The sequence below is a fragment of the Pantherophis guttatus genome, chromosome 2 (assembly GCF_059756535.1).
Source record: "Pantherophis guttatus breed Tessera chromosome 2, ASM5975653v1, whole genome shotgun sequence".
Taxonomy (NCBI): domain Eukaryota; kingdom Metazoa; phylum Chordata; class Lepidosauria; order Squamata; family Colubridae; genus Pantherophis; species Pantherophis guttatus.
The window spans coordinates 64,329,281-64,347,606 of record NC_142064.1 but is presented as its reverse complement, the minus strand read 5'-3'; the positions used below and the strand labels follow the sequence as shown (position 1 = coordinate 64,347,606).

Sequence of the window (18,326 nt, the reverse complement as noted above, 5' to 3'; positions counted from 1 at the left end):
CAGCAAAGATATACACCAATGCTAACAGGCGGCCCCTAGGGAGAGAGCCTTCTCTGTGGGGGCACCTACTATCTGGAACGAGCTCCCCCCGGAGATACGGAGGATCCCGGATCTGCGCACCTTCCCCCGTGCTCTTAAGACCTTTTTATTTCACCAGGCGGGCCTGGCCTAATCTTTTCCCTCTTTTTAATTATGCAAATTTTAATCGGTTTTTAAATGATTGGGGTGTTTTAATCTGTCTGGGCCAAATTGTTTAATTCGATTTTACTTTGTTTTTAAATTTTGTATCTATGTATTTTTACTGTTTGGCTGTTCACCGCCCTGAGTCCTTTGGGAGTAGGACGGTATATAAATCAAATAAAGTAAGTAAGTAAGTAACTCTCTGCCATCTTTTGATTATGTGAATTTCTGCAACATAGATCTAGTAGCTCCCAAAGGTGCGTTTTCAAAAGGCAAGTGGACTTTATTTTTTTCCTTGAAGATGTTTCGTTTCTCATTCAAGAAGCTTCTTCAATTCTGACTGAATGCTGGCAGATGACTGCAAAAAATATAAATCTTTCCTCTCTACACCATTCAATCAGAACTAAAGAAGCTTCTTGAATGGGAAGCAAAATGTCATCAAGGAAAAAGCAACATTCAGTTGCCTTTTGAAAAAACACCTTTGGGACAACCATGACCTGGGTGACTGAGAATCTCCATAGACAGATCTGGTAGCTCTAATTTTAAAAGTCTAGGAAGTCATTTAAAGATTTTTACTGGTTGCAAGCTGAAAACTTTCAACAGCTGATTTCAGAATAAGTTTTTGCATCTTGATTTTATTTTCAATAAAAAAATGTTACACTACATTGCCTAACTCACTGTTTGCATATTTTATTGTTTGCCTATACGAGAAAAGATTAGCTGGCCAGATTTGATTTCAAGTAAATTAAATCCAATCATATTAGCCAGGTTGAAACATTCTGCTTACAGTAGTATAGGAGAAAGTCAATTTTTAAATATATTATCTCAGTTAAGCAGGTCAAAGTCATGCCTGTGAAGATAGAATCAAGATATAGATTATCACTCAGTCAAGATATGCCACTGGTATAGTCATGAAAAATACCAGTAATCAGAATCCAGTACATTCTAAGATGAAGAACGTCTTCTTAAAATCATGAATCACCTGAAGCCCTAATTAAACTAAAAAAGACTTTACCTGAGACTGGCTCTATAGCAGTGGTGGGTTGCTACTGGTTTGCCCCAGTTCAGGCGAACTGGTAACAGCAGTGGCAGGAGGCTCCGCCCACCCATCTGGATGTCATCAAATATGCTCTGCGCATGCGCAAAAGCTTCTGCGCATACGCAGAAGAGGTGCACATGTGCGCGAGCAAGCAAACCGATAGCAAAGGTAAGTGAAACCCACCACTGCTATATAGTAATTCTTAGAACGACGTTCCTAAGAAACCCCATTTCAAATGTATTCAAATAGCCATTATCGAGAAAGTGACACAATAATAAGCACACAATTACCTTCACATTATATCCTTGATTAGCTGCTGATTCTCTGACAATAAAATGTATTTTGGCTAAGAGAAATGAACACTTATTCATCTCTTCAGACATCACTAAAGCATTTATGCCAGGGAATGAAAGCATACTAGCTAGCAGTTTCCCTGAAATAACATCACTTAAAATAAATTAAGAGAGAATTTGTATACATACCCTCTGTTTTTCAGAATCCACGTAGCGAATGCCAAAATAGTCTTTTTCTAGCAAACAGTAGTGATTGCAAACATGATCTATGAGAAACTGGCCTTTGGTCTCTCTCTGAAAAAGAAAAGGCAATACAAATAGGTAGAACATGTAGGTGTATGCATATATAACTAACCTGTGTATTATATATTTCAATCAGAAATATAGGTTGTATTTTGTCTTAATTGTACATTGAATAAGAGCACAGATTAAACATAACTAAGTTTGATTGATTTCAGTGAATCCACCTAAAATTAATTCAGGTTTCAATTCTATCTTCTCTTTCAATCAAATACAAAAACTTATTTATTGAAGATTCTGTATGTATCTCAGATCAGCAAAATACCTTACTGCACTCCACGTAACCACTTGCCCTATTGAATAGGGCTTTACAAATTTGTCCATATCTTCAAGAATTTACACAATTTTACTGGATTATGAATCTTCCAATTTCCAGAATATTTGAGTTAACAGAATAAATTCAAAAACAATTTGAAACTTTTAAAAAGAAACTAACAATTGCTTTTTTACTGAAGAAAATTGTATACTTCAGGTACCTATATATGTCTATGTATGTAAGTGTTGTGTATATACGTACAAACATATATGTATATCATTTTAGCCATTGTCTATCCACTGCAGGATGAAGGCCTTTTCCACATGTTTTCAACCAGTATGTGTGTATTGGCATGTAGAAGGAATAGACCATAATTTGCCATGCTGGTCCAATGCAGGTTGGCAGATATAATTGGTGTTAGTCTGGGGTATCCATCATAGCCTGTTTGCCTTGGGAGAGACCCTTCTGGACATCTACAAGTCTGGCGACATAGCCCACAATTTCATTTACCCACACAAGCCCCTTCACCTCGTCAAGGCCCCCGATCATAGAAAGAGTACATATACTATATGTACATATCAGGGGTGAAATCCAGAAGGTTCTGACAGGTTCTGGAGAACTGGTAGCAGAAATTTTGAGCAGTTCGGAGAACCAGTAACAGACATTTTGAGTAGTTTGGAGAACCGGCAAATACCACCTCTGGCTGGCCCCAGAGTAAGGTGGAAATGGAAATTTTGCAATTTTGTTCTCCCAGGAGTGGGGAGGGAATAGGGATTTTGCAGTATCCTTCCCCTAGAGTGGGGTGGGAATGGAGATTTTGCAGTATCCTTCCCCTGCCACACCCAAACCACGCCCACCAAACCACACCATACCCACCAAGCCACGCCCACAGAACCAGTAATAAAAAAATTTGGATTTCACCACTGGTACATATATGCACATACTTGAAGAAAGGATGCTTCATCTGAGTTACATCTGAGAAAGGGAAAAAAATGTGCTCTATAACTGAAATTACCTTATGCTAATGTAAATGGTAAATATTTCCAGTTTAATCTTGAAGCATGCTTGTTACACATATAGCATGTAGAGTTCACTAATGATTAGTTTTGAGATAAGGGTTTAGGATTGCTCATGATATAAACTTTGGGGGTGGGGGAGAAGGAGCATACAGTACCTGACAAAATAGAGATTCCAAATAATTATTGTGACATGAAGCTGGTTCTTATGCAGACTATTTCCATATTTTTAAAACCTATGCTTAATTACTAATTGCTGCTCCATGAAAACTTATTGGGGCACTTCATAAAAAAGCTGAGGAACCCATTCTAAATTAAACACATTTAGGCAGGGAGAGCCCGCTTAGAAATCTTTTTCCTATTTTAACTCTATTCTGTGGTGTTATGTGGTGATAGAATATCACCAATAGAACCAGTCATCATATCAAACTTTCATACCAAATTTCTGTGTAAATCCAAGATACATTTTTGCAAATACAAGCAATTTAAGCTTTTTAACTTTCCATGAGCTGTTTTTCTCACTGCCCTTATAAAGGTAGTCCTCGAGTTACAACCACAATTGAGTCCAAAATTTATGTTGCTAGGTGAAACATTTGTTAAATGAATTTGCCCCATTTTACGACTTTTCTTGCCAAGTTTGTTAAGTGAATCACTGCAATTCTTAAGTTAGTAACACGGTTGTTAAGTGAATCTGAATTCCCCATTGACTTTGTTTGTTAGGAAGTCACAAAAGGGGACTCCGGGACACTGTAACCACATTAAATATGAACTAGTTGTCAAGCATATTAATTTTGATTATGTGACCATGGGGATACTGCAATGGTCGTAAATATGAAAATTGGTCATAATAAGTCACTTTTTTCAGTGCCGTTGGAACTGCGAACAGTTCCATGAAGCTTCATTAAATGAAGAATTGTTGTACATCGAGGTTCTAAAATTTGCAAAACATGGCTTTTCACTGAAGCATTGTAAAGGCTAGCTAAGTAGCAATAACTAGCCAACCTTGGCTGGTCTCATAAAGCTAAAGAGGACTAGATCTAATTAGTTCTGGGACAGGAGATTAAGAAGAAGGACTTAGACCCCAAACTGGATTGAAATGTTGAAAAATTATAGAATGTAATAGAAAACCACTTTTGTATTGGTGCCATGAAATCTACATGGATGAGTCCCCAAAGTAACCAGGAATAAAGCTTGATCAAGAGTATTTCCTTTTTGTATGAATATCCACCTTAATGTTCTTAACTTTGCTCTTAAACCAAACAGAACTATGCCAAGAATACTACTACACAATCCCAGAAAAGGTGAGGCTGCTTTAAGGAGTTGCAGACTGTTAAGTCCATGCATTGTGAAAATACCTTTTTTGGAATCAAACCTAAAACATAGTACAGTCGTAACAGATTTTGCCTCTCTTCCTTGCAGCCATTTGGTCATCTCTTCTCTTTCCTGAGAGCCCAGAAGCCTTTGGCTTTTGCTGGGTTTTTTTTTCCCCAAAATAAAATGGATGATTTAGTTAAAATTCAGTCCAATGCCAATATACTACATGAGTACAGAGATCAAGATACTTGCAATGCAAGACAAAAAAATAAAATGAGAATCTAATAAGCTAGCCTAGTCATAGTTTATTATGCATCAGGAATCCTTTACAGTCAAATGCAAGCATTTTGAGAAATAGTGGGAGATACTCCCAGGTAATTTTTATAGAATTAATCTCCAAACCAAACAATAGCATTGTGCCATTTTGGAACATGGACTGAAGCTTTGCATGGTATGTATTGTATACTCAGTTTGGAGCAGGGGTGAAATCTACTTACCTTCCCAACTGGTCTGGAAGTACACCCACCGTGTGCGCCTGCTTCACACACATGTGCACATCACATGCACATGCAGACCCTCTGTGCATGCGCAAACCCTTCTGCGCATGCGCAGAGAGCAAAAAACAGGTTACTTTCTGGTTAAAACCAGGAAGTAACAACGACTGGGTGGGTGGGCGGAGCCTCGCACCGCCATCACTACCAGTTCTCCGAACCACCGGCCACCATCGTTACCGGTTCAGTCAAACCGGTCCAAACCAAGAACATTTCACCCCTGGTTTGGAGGCTGAAGGAATTTTTTTCTCTATCTTTTCTACAACTGATTTGAAACAAGAGCAAAGATTCTTCTGCTTTGCTTCCTTCACAATAATACAGCATTTCTCAGTAGCAATTTATTCCCATCTGGCTTCTGGTCCCAAAGCAATCTTCTTTCCTTCCCCAAGAACTGCAGCATCTTATTTGTTTACACTGTATCTCCTTCTTTTCACCATTACAGCTGCCAAGAAAACATACAATTATGGTTTTATTTATTTCCTTAATTTGATTTATCTCTGCCCACTACTCTTAGGAGTTTGCAATAAAAAAAAACCATTTAAAATCATGATAATAAAAGATTGTTAAGATAGCAAGCAAAAAAGTAAACAAATAATTAAAATTAAAATTAAAATTAACAAAAACAACAACTAGATACCTATACAAAATGATGCATTTTAAGGATCTTTTAGAAAAGAAAATAGATGTTAGAATTCCTGAACTCTACAGGGAGTATGTTTCAAAGGCCTACTGACAACAGAAAAGGCTTAGTAAGCATGGAGACTTTTATAGAAACAATATTATCTTAAGAAGCCTTATGCGCCATGTGAGGTTTTAAAATATTTTAAAGTATTCTTTTTCTCAGGAACAGAGTCAGTTTGATGTAGTGATCAAGGCACCAGAGTAGAATCCAGGAGATTGTGAGTTCTGCTCTCACCTTAAGCATGAAGTCACCTGACTGACCTTGAGCCAACCACTCTCCCTCAGTCCTAGAAAGGAGGCAATGGCAAACCATTCCCCCCTCCCCCCAAAAAACCCACCTTGCCAAGAAAAACTACAGGGGCTACAAGTAATTCCTGCATCACCCATAATCAAAAATGCACACATGCATGCAAGTCTGCACACGACACCCAGAAACAAAAAACCCAACACATTTTATATGGTCTCATCACATTCTTCACAAGGCCAACTTTGCTACTGAGTTTTGAACAACTTAAGTATTTACACTGGATATAAGCGTAACCCCATCTAGAGCACATTATTATGGTTAAGCTAGAGGTTTCCAGAATATGCATAATATTAAGATCATTATCTTTCAGAAAGGAATGCAGCTGGCATATCAAAGTTCTCATTTCTAAAAACCTGAATATGATTTACCAGATAGAGTGAAAGAACATAAAAAACCCCAATAACTACTTAGATCAGTTGATATTAATCTCATCCATAAAACAAAATTATGTATTAACTACATTTTTGTTCTAAGTTAACACATAACCTAGAGTCACAGAATAGAATTGATGTAGAGAGATATAGTTCAAACTTGATTTTCCAGTCTTGGGCCTGGAAAGTGAAATTATCAAAGTACAGCATTTTTCTAACCTTCAGAACAATATGTATGCTAAATTAAGGATAAATCACTTACACAATTGCAAATTTCAATATATCCAACACATATACTATATACCTAATAAATGAAGCCAAAAGTAATCTAATGTAAGAATGTCCATGATTAACAATTCAGTCAATGTAATATTTTCATAAAGCAGAGCTGCTTTTGTTTCCGATATAAAATATTTTAAATATACAGAATAACAGTGTCACTAGCAGTCAAAACAATGCTAGTGAAACAAATTCTCCCCCTCCACTCCCCGAATTAGTATGAAATTTGCTCTGTAAAGTTACAAAATCTTCTGAATGAAATCTGGAAGCACAAGACTGCAGGAACAAGGAGAAAAGAGAGATGATTTATTCATACATTAGATGGAACCCTCCAGTGCTTCCTAAATAGAATATGCAAGAGTTCATTTTATTAATCATAGATTACTGAATAAACAACTGACTAGAGTTATACATATGCTAAGCTATACACTACCGTTTGCAAAGCAGCATAATCATTATTATAATTACTAATAATTCTATTTTATCTTCCTTTCTTCTTGAAGACACTCAAAATAGCTAAACACATACAATATGCTAATCCATAACCAGACAAACCACATTAGGGCTTAGCAAAATATGCTGCACTAGTCATGCACACACACATTCCTTATGAAATAGCAATCAAAGAAGTAATCTGAGGAACGAAAAAAGGAATAAATAGCTGCAAATTCTAGAAGCTGAATGTCATATCAATCATATCAAAGAAGCTTGTAAAGTGGAAGAAATAGAAGCAAGCAGAGACTCATATCACACTAGAAGATGTGTTCTGTATTTTAAATGCACAAGTGAACTAGGATAAGTTCTTAGTTGGATCACATGTTCACTATGCATTTATTAAAGAAAAATAAAATAAAAATATGCATTATGCCAAAAACACTTTGTTTGTTTGTAGAACTAAGAGTTTCCAGATCTTTCAATGCTCCTTTATACTGTATGTTACAATTCTAGGTTGCTTTATAATGTTACAATTTTAGACAATTCCTCATGTTGAGACATATTTGATGGATAAATGTTGCCTTTCTTTTATACCACTCCTTCTATCACATGCACAAAAAAATGTTTGCATGAAATTGTGTGCATTCTTTGAAATATACGAAGCATTTAGTTCCAGTCACAAAATTGCTTAATGTAAATGCCATTCTATCTTAAAACAAAATACCATTCTGTTTCAACTTATTGACGTCAGAGACAAATATTTCCAGTCCATTAATGGAGCATAAAAATAATGCAAAACTCTTATTCAATCATCCAAATTCAAAACGGAAAAGGAGAACACACAAAAGACAGAATAAAAGTAGAGTTTATACTGTGATAATCATACAATACAGAGTCAAACTACAGTAAATACAATTATAAATCTGTGATTGCTGCCAAAAATTATCTCATTATACCATTCATTTTTCTTTTTAATCTGCTGAAATATACATTGTGATCTGAGATCTTAACATTCAGCATTTTCCTATCACTTATTTTTCATCACTGGCTGGAAATAGCTAACAACGTTACAGCATCACAACATGAGACAAATCCCCATAGATGCTTTAAATAGAATAAAAACTAAAAGTACAGCAAGTGTATTTTAGTGACTATTGTTCATATACCATAACATTAGTTTCACTCTTAATATTTTTTCTATAAATGTCCACACATTTTTGGAAATTAATTTGTCTTGAACAAATTAATATGCTTGAACAAATCAACCCACTCAAGGAACAAATGACCACTCATTTTATCCTACTTTGGATACATGAAGACCTAGCTCTCTGGAGAAGGCTCTGATGCTGGAAAAGGTAGAAAGAAGAAGAGGACAACCAGCAGCAAAGTGGGTAAACTCACTTACAGTGGCATAAATGGGGGGGAAGGGGGCTGTCCAAACTTTGAATCTGGATCAGAAGTACCTTTAAATGGTACTATAACTTTAAGTGGTCGCTAAGCAACCAGTTGTAAGTCAAGGACTCCTTATAATGGTGTTTATGATGTGGCTAGATTAAAGCTTTTCAGACATCTACAGTAGTTGCTGATGTTGCCATTCAGGAAAAGTAAACCCAAAGCTGCACAATGGCAACACAGAAGGTAAAAAGTAGGAACACAGGAAAGCCAAAACAACAAAAACAGAAGTATGTGACTTTGTTTGCTCAACACAGTCTGACTCAATATCATTTTAACTCTTTCCACTTTAAAATGTCTTTAAGTATCTCCACTGCTTGCATTTTGCAATGTATTTTACAACACTCAACATACGCAGCAAAGTTGAAAACAATGTCAACAAATATCTCTTCAAAAAGAAATTTTTAAAAAGCTGAGCTTTAGAATGAAGAGCTTTTGTCCATGTGGAAAACGATTCTCAAATACTGAGAGTAGTTTCCAATCACTAACATTAGCACTGGCAGAATCTGGCAATAGATTGCAGGGAACACTGATTCTCAAGTCTCTAACTTTCCATGCCACCCAACAATGTATTACAAATTGTTATCTAAGAATGATTAAGTTAAAACACAATTTAGCAGCAGCCTTGACTAAATTATTGAAAAATGGTTATTTTTCAATAAAGTTGGATAGAAAATAACAGTGAAGTCTTTACTAAAAGTATCCATATTTCTTTAGTCTTTACTAAAGGTATCTAAATTTTTTTAGGTAGATGTAAATCATAGTACTTTTAGCTACTTTGATTTGATGGGAATGGTGGGCCAAAGGTTGGTGGACAATGTTCCTTTAAATGTGCATAATCAACATATTTACCTAATGGCACATAGAGAGAGAGAGACAGACAAGAGCCTTTTCGGGCTCTCTTGGCCATTTTGGTTTTAGAGATCAGTCAATAAAGCTATTGGATGTATTGCAAATAAAACAACTGTTTTCACAATTCATGAATGCCAGATTAAATACACTACATAATGCATATTTCATAATATCCCAGAGCAGGATGTTAACAGTACATACAAAGGCATACAAAGGCAACAAATGATATTTTGATGATTTGGTTTCAATCTGGTAACATTTTTGTTTTTTTAATCACATTAAAGTAATGTTTTAAAAATCAACTCTGAAATATTTATTAGAAAAGTAAGTACAATTTATTTACAGTTAGTGGTCAGCCACGTATAGAATTTCAAAATAAAACATCAAATATCAAATATCAAAAATAAAATAAAAATAAGTAATAAATAAATAAGTAAGTAAGTAATAAAACAACAAATAACTAAAAAAAAGAGATAGTATTTAGTCTATCCTTTAGTCTAGTGGCTGTCATTCCATATGGTTGGACAAATTTTGGTTTTTGAGCCTCTGGTTCTTGAATTCAGACCTTTTATCTTAGTCCTGTGGCAGCATTATAGCTTTTAAACTGAATAATTTTAAATATTTGGTGGACACACCGCTGTATCTTTGCTGTATTTGCAAAGATCTACGTAAAGGCCTTCATAACCTCTGACCGCATGACATTGCTATACCTCTGCCAGCAAGAGGAAAAACAGCATATGTAGCTTGTTTTCTCTAGTAAATAGCTCTTTTAGCACAGGAAAGCTGAAGGAGGATTCTAGCTCACTAGAAACAATTACAATATTATAAAACATGACCTACATCCTCAATTGCCTAATATCTACAGGGCAGAATCAATCAGAAAAGGGCATCTTAAGGTATCTGCCATCCAGTATGGCTGAAGGTAATATGCCAAGCCTAGCTAGTAAGTGCTCTGTGATGTCTAAAATTTGTCTGAAGGGCTAGTACTACACAGAAGCCTCCGTGCCTTAAAGACATCTGAGGACCATATAAATTTCTTGCTGCTTCTCTATGCCCAATAGCCTTTGTTTCATAATCTTTTTGGCTTGGTTACAGAGCCTTTCAAGTGAAGCCCTAAAAGGCCATTTGCAATGTAATGGGGAGCAAAACCTGTCCTTTATTATCACTGTTTTATTATCTAATCACACTGTTTGTGGTTAAAGATGACTTTCAGCCAATAACAGCAAATAGCAATTCAGATCCAAGCCTCTACTCTTGAGAGTCCCAATTCCAATCTTAGAGCCAGATTAGAAGGACGTTTAGGGACTTGCAAAATCCATCTCAGGAATGATGACACCACAAAAGGATGCTAGAAGTTCCTACAAGGGAAAAAGATGAAATGATTTATTGGATGCCCCCAAGAGGGAGTTAGGAAAATCTGCCCAGAGATTATAAAAAAAAAAGCCCGCCAAAAAATAAGATGTGTGATGAGGAAATTTAGTGAGCCAATCAGAATTGCAGATGTAATGTATCAACTTGCTGTGAGATGAAGTGTGCTTGTTTTGAGATGTTTGTCCCAAGTGTAAATTCTTTACATCTGTACAGAAATAACGTTTTTAAAATGTTCTCACCTACCTTTGTGTGATTATTGCTTAACTCGCACCAGTGGGAAAAAAACCACCCAGCTTTGGGCTGGAGCAGCAGGAATATTATTAGATATCGCTGCTAAAACAGAGTTAGGGCATTTTGGATATCATATAGTATGGTATCTCCCCCCCCCCACTTTAATCTTTTAATGGTAATTTTTACCATAACTATGATTATTGTTATTACGGTTTTATCTTTTTAATGTTTCTGGTATTTTTATAAGCTACCAAAGTTGCCTCCGGACAAAATGGGTGGCACATAAATCTAATCAATTGATCAATCAAAGTGGCCTTTAGAAAAACATTTGTTTCCTTTTGGTTAAAAAATCAAATACAATTTAATAAAATGGAACAAGTTACACATGAAGCATCAAAATCAGTTTTTTTAAATCTCCAAATGGTATTTAATTTCCTTGTGAACTAGTCTAATTTCAGAAACAGTTGATTATTTAAAACAATGAGATATTTTTAAAAAGAAAGTATTCGAACACAGGGAAAGCTATGTTTTAAGCTGAAAAATTCACCTATGTTTTCTCTGTTTTATTTGCCCTACAGCTGAATTGGAAATAAGCTAATTCAAATGCAAAAAAATCTTCCATAGTTGTCAATCAAACTGCATTTGTAGTGCCAAAAATCAGGTTTTCATATATCTAGCAACAAATTGGGCAATGACAACTATGTAAAGTATTAGGATATACATATATACTAGCAGATCTCAATTAGTGTGGTTATGGAAAATATGACAAATGGTTGCAATTGAATGGAAACAGGCAATGAAAACCTTTAGCATAAATTTTATATGTATATCAATGAAATATTACAGTAAAATATTAAAATAATATACCTATAATTTATATTTCTAGTTAACAAATTCATAGTATATTGTTTCCCCCAAAATAAGACATCCCCTGATAATAAGCCCAATTGGGCTTTCGAGCGCATGACAATAAGGCCAAGTGCTTATTTCAGGGTTCAAAAAAATATAAGACAGGGTCTTATTTTCGGGAAAACACGGTAATTATGGCAAGCATATCTGGTATAAATTTACAGTTAATACTAAATTGAACATCGCGTTATTATAACCTGTATTAATTGCAATCTACTTGAATCTCGTTTTTATCAGAAATACATATAATTTTCAAAATTACATGTCAATTATTCCAAATTATCTGCTCATTATTTTTGTAAGCCACTCGGGATTACTGAGCATGACTTGGGCAGCCATATAAATTTTCTTAAGTAAAATAATTATCTTAAGAAGCATGGATAAGTCCCATGTGAGGTTTAAAAATATTTTAATGTATTATTTGCCCAGTGTAAAACAAATAAATAAATACAAATTTTAAAATAATTTAATTAAAACACCATAGCCTTAGTGTTAAGTCCTCACAGATACGACGTCTCCGGAGCCTGCCTTGTTGCTGCCCCTCTCCGATTGGCTAAGATGCGGGCTGCATTCAAGCGGGAAACGCGCAGCTTTCTGATTGGGTTGTTCTGTCTGACAGCTTGCTATTTAAGCAGCTATCAGACGGCTTCAGTTGTCTTTGTTGCACACACTCGGTTGCCTTGTTTATTACTGTTAGCTTGTTAGAAATAAAGTGTTAGTTCAAGCCTAGCCTCTGTGTCCATGCCTTGTTCTCCGAATAGAGCACTTAGATATATTGGACTTGTGGGATGAGAGTTGTTTAAATTTTCTGGTGGCGGCATCAGAATGAAGAGCACCCAATTGGGGAAGGTTAATCTAAGGCAGAATATGTTCAATGTAAACAGTAAGTCCTGAAAGCCATGGTTATAGTCCATACAGACTTCCAAAATTTAGACTTCATTGCCGAATTTTGATTCTTAGATGTGATAAAATGGATAATTTTTTAAATAAATATGGAAAACTAATCGTATTAATTTAAATATGAAAGTAGATGCCACTGAAATGACATCAGAATAAAGACATGACCATATAGGCCACGGCCCTGTTTCAGAATGAGGCCTGCACCTGAGTTTGGCAGCCAAGCTTTTTTATTTCTAGCTCAATTGCAATTTATTAGAAGCTGCAAGGAAACTAATATTTTCCTTTCAATGCAGCAACTCTGCATTTTCAGGAAGTCTTGATTCACCAGGGCTGCCATCTTCCATGTTTTTAGACTAGATGAAATAAAAGACAGATAATATTAAGCCAGTTGGTGTTAAAAAGAAATCATGAACTCTCAGCAAAATCTAACTGAAATCTCATGAAGTCTCGGCACGTTAGTCAATATATAACTGCCAATAGCAGCTGAGCTTACACCTGAAATACATTAAATATAAAATGTCAGAGCTTAAATTTGCTCCCCTTTAAATAAAAAGCAATATGCAATTCTACAGACTGTTGAATTCTGTGCCTCTGGCTTGCCCTGATTCTTAGTAAATCCGTATTAAATATCAGTTACATTGCTAGGAAGTAAGCCAATCACATGAGTGAGAGGTTTAGTTTTTTTCTTCTTCTACCTTATACAGCTACAAAATCTGATTTTTTAATATTTATTGCATACACCAATACTTAATCCTTTACTGCTGTGATCCTCCCCATGAATGCATGGAGCTATAGGCTTTGAATGCAATACCATGTATGACATATATTACTAATATTTGCATACGTCATGCATGGGATTATGTATGCGAATATTTGCATGCTTGTGTGCACAAAAGAGAATTCTTGTGACATATGTGGATCACTGGGAGGGTAAATTATGAGAATTTGTAGGAATAGTGGGAAGGGCGACAGCCAGAGGAATGAGAGTCTTGGTCCAACATCTGCTGGGCCCAAGCCATAAAACTTATTCTTTCTCTACCATAATAATTCTCAGATGATTGTCCATTCTCATATGATGCTCAGGGAGAGTTGCCAAAATTCTTGGAACAGTTCCAGTTTACCCATTATATGAATGAAACTATAAATAGCTTACCTCCAGGAATGTCTAGACAGTGTAAATTCTGTGAGCCATATCCAGGTCACAATCTACCATACATTGCTCTGCAAACAGTCTATTAAATACTTTGCTATAATTGCAGGATATCATCCCTTATGGAGATCTCAACTGTGCAGCCTTCTTTAACTTTAGGGCCCCATGAATATGTTTGGACTGCACTCATTGTAATTTGGAAGACATCAAATTTAAAAAGATGTCCTTTCTATGCCAGAGTTATATATTTTGCTATAGCTTTTGCCTTAGCATGGTTTTCTTGGAAATGTTTCTAATATTATTTGTTTTCATCTCGTTGTGTTCAATTGTTGTGTTTTATTCTACTGGATTCATACATGATTTAAAATTGCCATTCTCTTTGGTGACCTGCCGAGGCAACATTTTTCATCTGAAACATAATATAAATATGTGATCCCACACATGCCAGTACAGCCAAAATCTTGTATTTTGAATGTAGTAATACATAGGAGGCAAAATTTATTCTGGCATACAGTATATGTTTTAGTTGAGTATAAAATATTTTAAAAACAAATGCAGATATTTTCAAGGTAGCCGTCCTTTACATATTTGTGTTACAGTGAAAAATTCTGAACAATGTGAAATTGTGTCCTATTTTAGCAATATTATCTCCCAAAGAACTTTGCAATTAAATAATATTTATCTGAAAAGAACATTTTGTGCATTTATACAAAGCAGAAGAACCTCTTTGATATTAGGGTATTTGCCAGATGTTATAATAAGTTCCTTTCTCTAAATGTGAATGTGCAGTCATTATTATTTATGATAATAAATAATTTATGATAGTAAGTGCTTAAAAGCAATCACAGAAAGACATCCATCAATAATGAGACACTCTACAAAAGATTCTATTTCATTGTTCCTCCAAGGAATTCAAACTCTTAACGCTATGGCAATGTCACTAAGTGGAAAATGAAACCTATACCAGGAAAGAATCTAGTTCTATTATCTGATGGAAATAATGAATTATTTTGTCTTACATATTAGGGTCATTGCCAGAAACATAGTATAGCTTGGAGTATGGTATATAGAAATTAATAGTATTTGCTCTATATCCTATACAACTCACTTGGTGAAATTATCATAAATGGAACATTGTCTCACCTGAATGTTCATTTTATGATCGTTGCGACGACATTCTTTACTCTTGGGACATCTTCACTTCGATTGGATTTCACTGAGTGCTCATCAAACTTTTTCTCCCACTGCAGCCTAGTTCCGCCTCTTCCCTCTGCGCATGATCAGTTCTTTTCACGATGTCACTTCTTGACTTCTTTACATGCTTTTCGCGGAATATCAACTGCAGAAGGAGTAATGAAAAAACACCCCCCACGACCACCATACCAATACCCTAAGGGTGAGTCAGAATGTTGTCGCAATGATCATAAAATGAACATTCAGGTGAGACAATGTTCCATTTTCATGCATCGTTGCTCCGACATTCTTTACTCTTGGGATATACCCAAGCTTTGCCTATTAGGGTGGGTTTCTAAGTCTTTTTCCTGTTGTCGTGGGGAAATTATTGATTGTAATACTCTTCTCCCAAATGCTGCATCAGCTGACGCAAAGGAGTCTATTTTATAATGTTTTACAAATGATGAAATAGAAGACCATGTAGCTGCCTTACATATTTCTTCTATTGATGCCTGGGTGGCCCATGCAGCTGATGTCGCTACACTACGTGTTGAATGAGGTAACACTCTACTAGGTACCTTTACCCCTTGTGAAGCATATGCTGCTGATATACATGCCTTAATCCATCTTCCTACTGTACTGGAAGATACTTTTTTTCCCATCGAGGAAGGTAAAAAGGATACAAATAATGCCTCCATTTTACGGAATGTTGCAGTTCTTTTTATATATCTTATTAAAGACCTACGTACGTCTAGAGTATGCCACATTTTTTCCAATGTATGTTTTGGATCTGGGCAGAAATTTGGTAGAACTATTTCTTGAGCTCTATGGAAATAAGAATTTATTTTCGGTATGAATGTTGTATCTAGTCTTAGTACTACTCTATCTGGGTAAAAAGTGCACAAATCATTCCTAATAGATAAAGCTGCAATTTCTGATACTCTACGTGCCGATGTTATTGCTATTAAGAATGCTAATTTTATTGTTAGCCATCTTATACTTATTGAAGCTACTGGCTCAAATGGCGACTTTGTAAGAGCCTGTAATACTAAATTGATATCCCATGAAGGATATCTGTGAATCTTAGGTGGTCTTAAATTCATTGCACCCCTTAGGAATGATTTAATTCTCTTGTCTTGACTAAGAGATTTTTTTATTGCGTCCTTCTAAAACTGTAGCTAGTGCTGCTACTTGTCTTTTCAACGTAGAGGGTGCAAGACCTCTCTCTAACCCAGCCTGAAGAAACAACAATACTTCAATTTCATTAGCCGATGTAAGATCAACATGATGTTCTATACACCACTTTACAAACGTATTCCAAGTAGCATTATAAATACGTGTTGTTGATGGTCTCCTGGCTGCTTGAATGATATAAATTACTTCCTTAGGAAGATTATCTTTTGCTAATTTGATCCTTTCAATCGCCAAACGGTCAATTTTAACCAATTTGGCTTTGGATGTTGAACCTTTCCTTGAATGAGAATCATCTTTGCTGGTGGTATTCTCCACAGATTTTGTATCGATAGTTGTAGTATTTCTGCAAACCATGGCCTGCGTGGCCAGTATGGCGCTACCAATATCATCTCTTTCTTCCAGAAGTTTCCGAATTACTTTCTGAATAATTGGGATTGGAGGAAATGCATACATAAGCCCTACTGGCCAATGAGATCTTAGAGCATCGTGGCCTTCTGCTCCTGCCACTGGAAACCTCGCAAAGAATCTTGGGAGCTGTGCATTCTGTGGTGTTGCAAACAGATCTACTACTGGTTTTCCAAACCTCTGAACTATCTCCCTGAATACATTGGGATGAAGCATCCACTCTGACTGATCTATTTTTCCACGACTGAGCCAGTCTGCCTGTTGGTTTTTTTCTCCTGATATATGTTCTGCCTTTATTGACATTAAATGTGTCTCTGCCCAAGACATCAGTTGCGCTGTCTCTTTCATGAGATCTTTTGATTTTGTTCCTCCCTGACGGTTCACATGCGCCTTCGTGGCCATGTTGTCGGTTAGAATTAATACGTGCTTGTTTACTAGAAGATGATGAAAATGGTTTAATGCCATTCTTACTGCTCTTAATTCCAACCAATTGATTGGTTGTTTCTTCTCTAAGGGAGACCAAATTCCCTGTGCTAGTAGACCCTTCAGATGGGCCTCCCATCCGTACAAGCTGGCATCTGTTGTCAATATTACTGGTTCTGATTGAAGAAAAAATGATCCCTGCTGAATTGCAGAAGTTAACCACCATTGAAGAGACATTTTGACTTTTTTTTGTACTAACACTTTGCATAGAGAGTGCGCTGTTTGTCTTTTTTGAAATGGTAGTAGAAACCACTGTAGATTGCGAGAGTGGTATCGAGCCCAGGGTACTATTGCAATTGCTGATATTAGCTTGCCTAGAAGTTGAGACAGTGTTAGTAATGTAGTTTTCTTTTGAGATAGTATTTGAGTAATCAGATCTTTGATACTGTTCTGCCTGTCTTGAGATAGGTATACCATACCCTTTGTTGAATCTATTATAGCTCCCAAGTGCTGAATTCTTGTTGTTGGGACTAAGTGACTTTTTTCCATATTGATTGTGAACCCATGAGCTTGTAAATATTTTATTACTAACTGTCTGTCTCGACATGCCTGAGTCTCCGATGTAGACAGTATTAAAATATCGTCTAGGTAACATACTAGACGAATTGGAATTAATCTGAGAGAAGCCGCTACCGCTGCCAGAAATTTTGTAAATGTTCTCGGTGCGGAGGAAAGGCCAAAAGGCATTGCCTTGTATTGAAAATGCCTGCCCGCATATTCGATTCTGAGATATTGTCTGTACATTGGGTGAATTGGTATGTGTAGGTATGCTTCTTTGAGATCTATTGATTGCATTATGTCGCCTTGTCTGATGCATCCCAGTAATGACTTTAGTGAATGCATTTTGAATCTTCTGTATAATATTTTCTTGTTCAATTGTCTCAGATTCAGAATTCCCCTCCATCCCCCTGAATTTTTTGGTACCAGAAAGAAACTGGAATAAAAACCTGTTCGAATTTGATGTTTTGGAACCGGTTCGATTGCATTGATCTGGATTAGATGTTGAATTTCTGTATTCATCAGCTCTCTTTGAGATGGATGGTTGTGCCATGTACATTGTAGGAACCTTTGTGGTGGGGGGGAGGTAAATTCCAAAGTGAGACCGCTTGTCACTGTACGTAATATCCATGCGTCTGTTGTAGATAGTTCCCATTGGTGAAATAAATGTTGAAGTTTGCCCCCAA

The 18,326-nt window shown here is 36.1% G+C and overlaps 1 protein-coding gene across 4 annotated transcripts in view; it reads right to left on the bottom strand.

Moving 5' to 3' along the window:
- Nucleotides 1-18,326, bottom strand: part of FRMD3 (FERM domain containing 3) — a 92,683-nt gene that overhangs the window by 57,294 nt on the left and 17,063 nt on the right. For all 4 annotated transcript variants that reach the window (XM_034410172.2, XM_034410171.2, XM_087886091.1 and 1 more), the window contains exon 2: nucleotides 1,702-1,806. In XM_034410172.2, coding sequence (XP_034266063.1) covers nucleotides 1,702-1,806 — 105 coding nt within the window. The remainder of the gene's footprint in view (nucleotides 1-1,701; nucleotides 1,807-18,326) is intronic.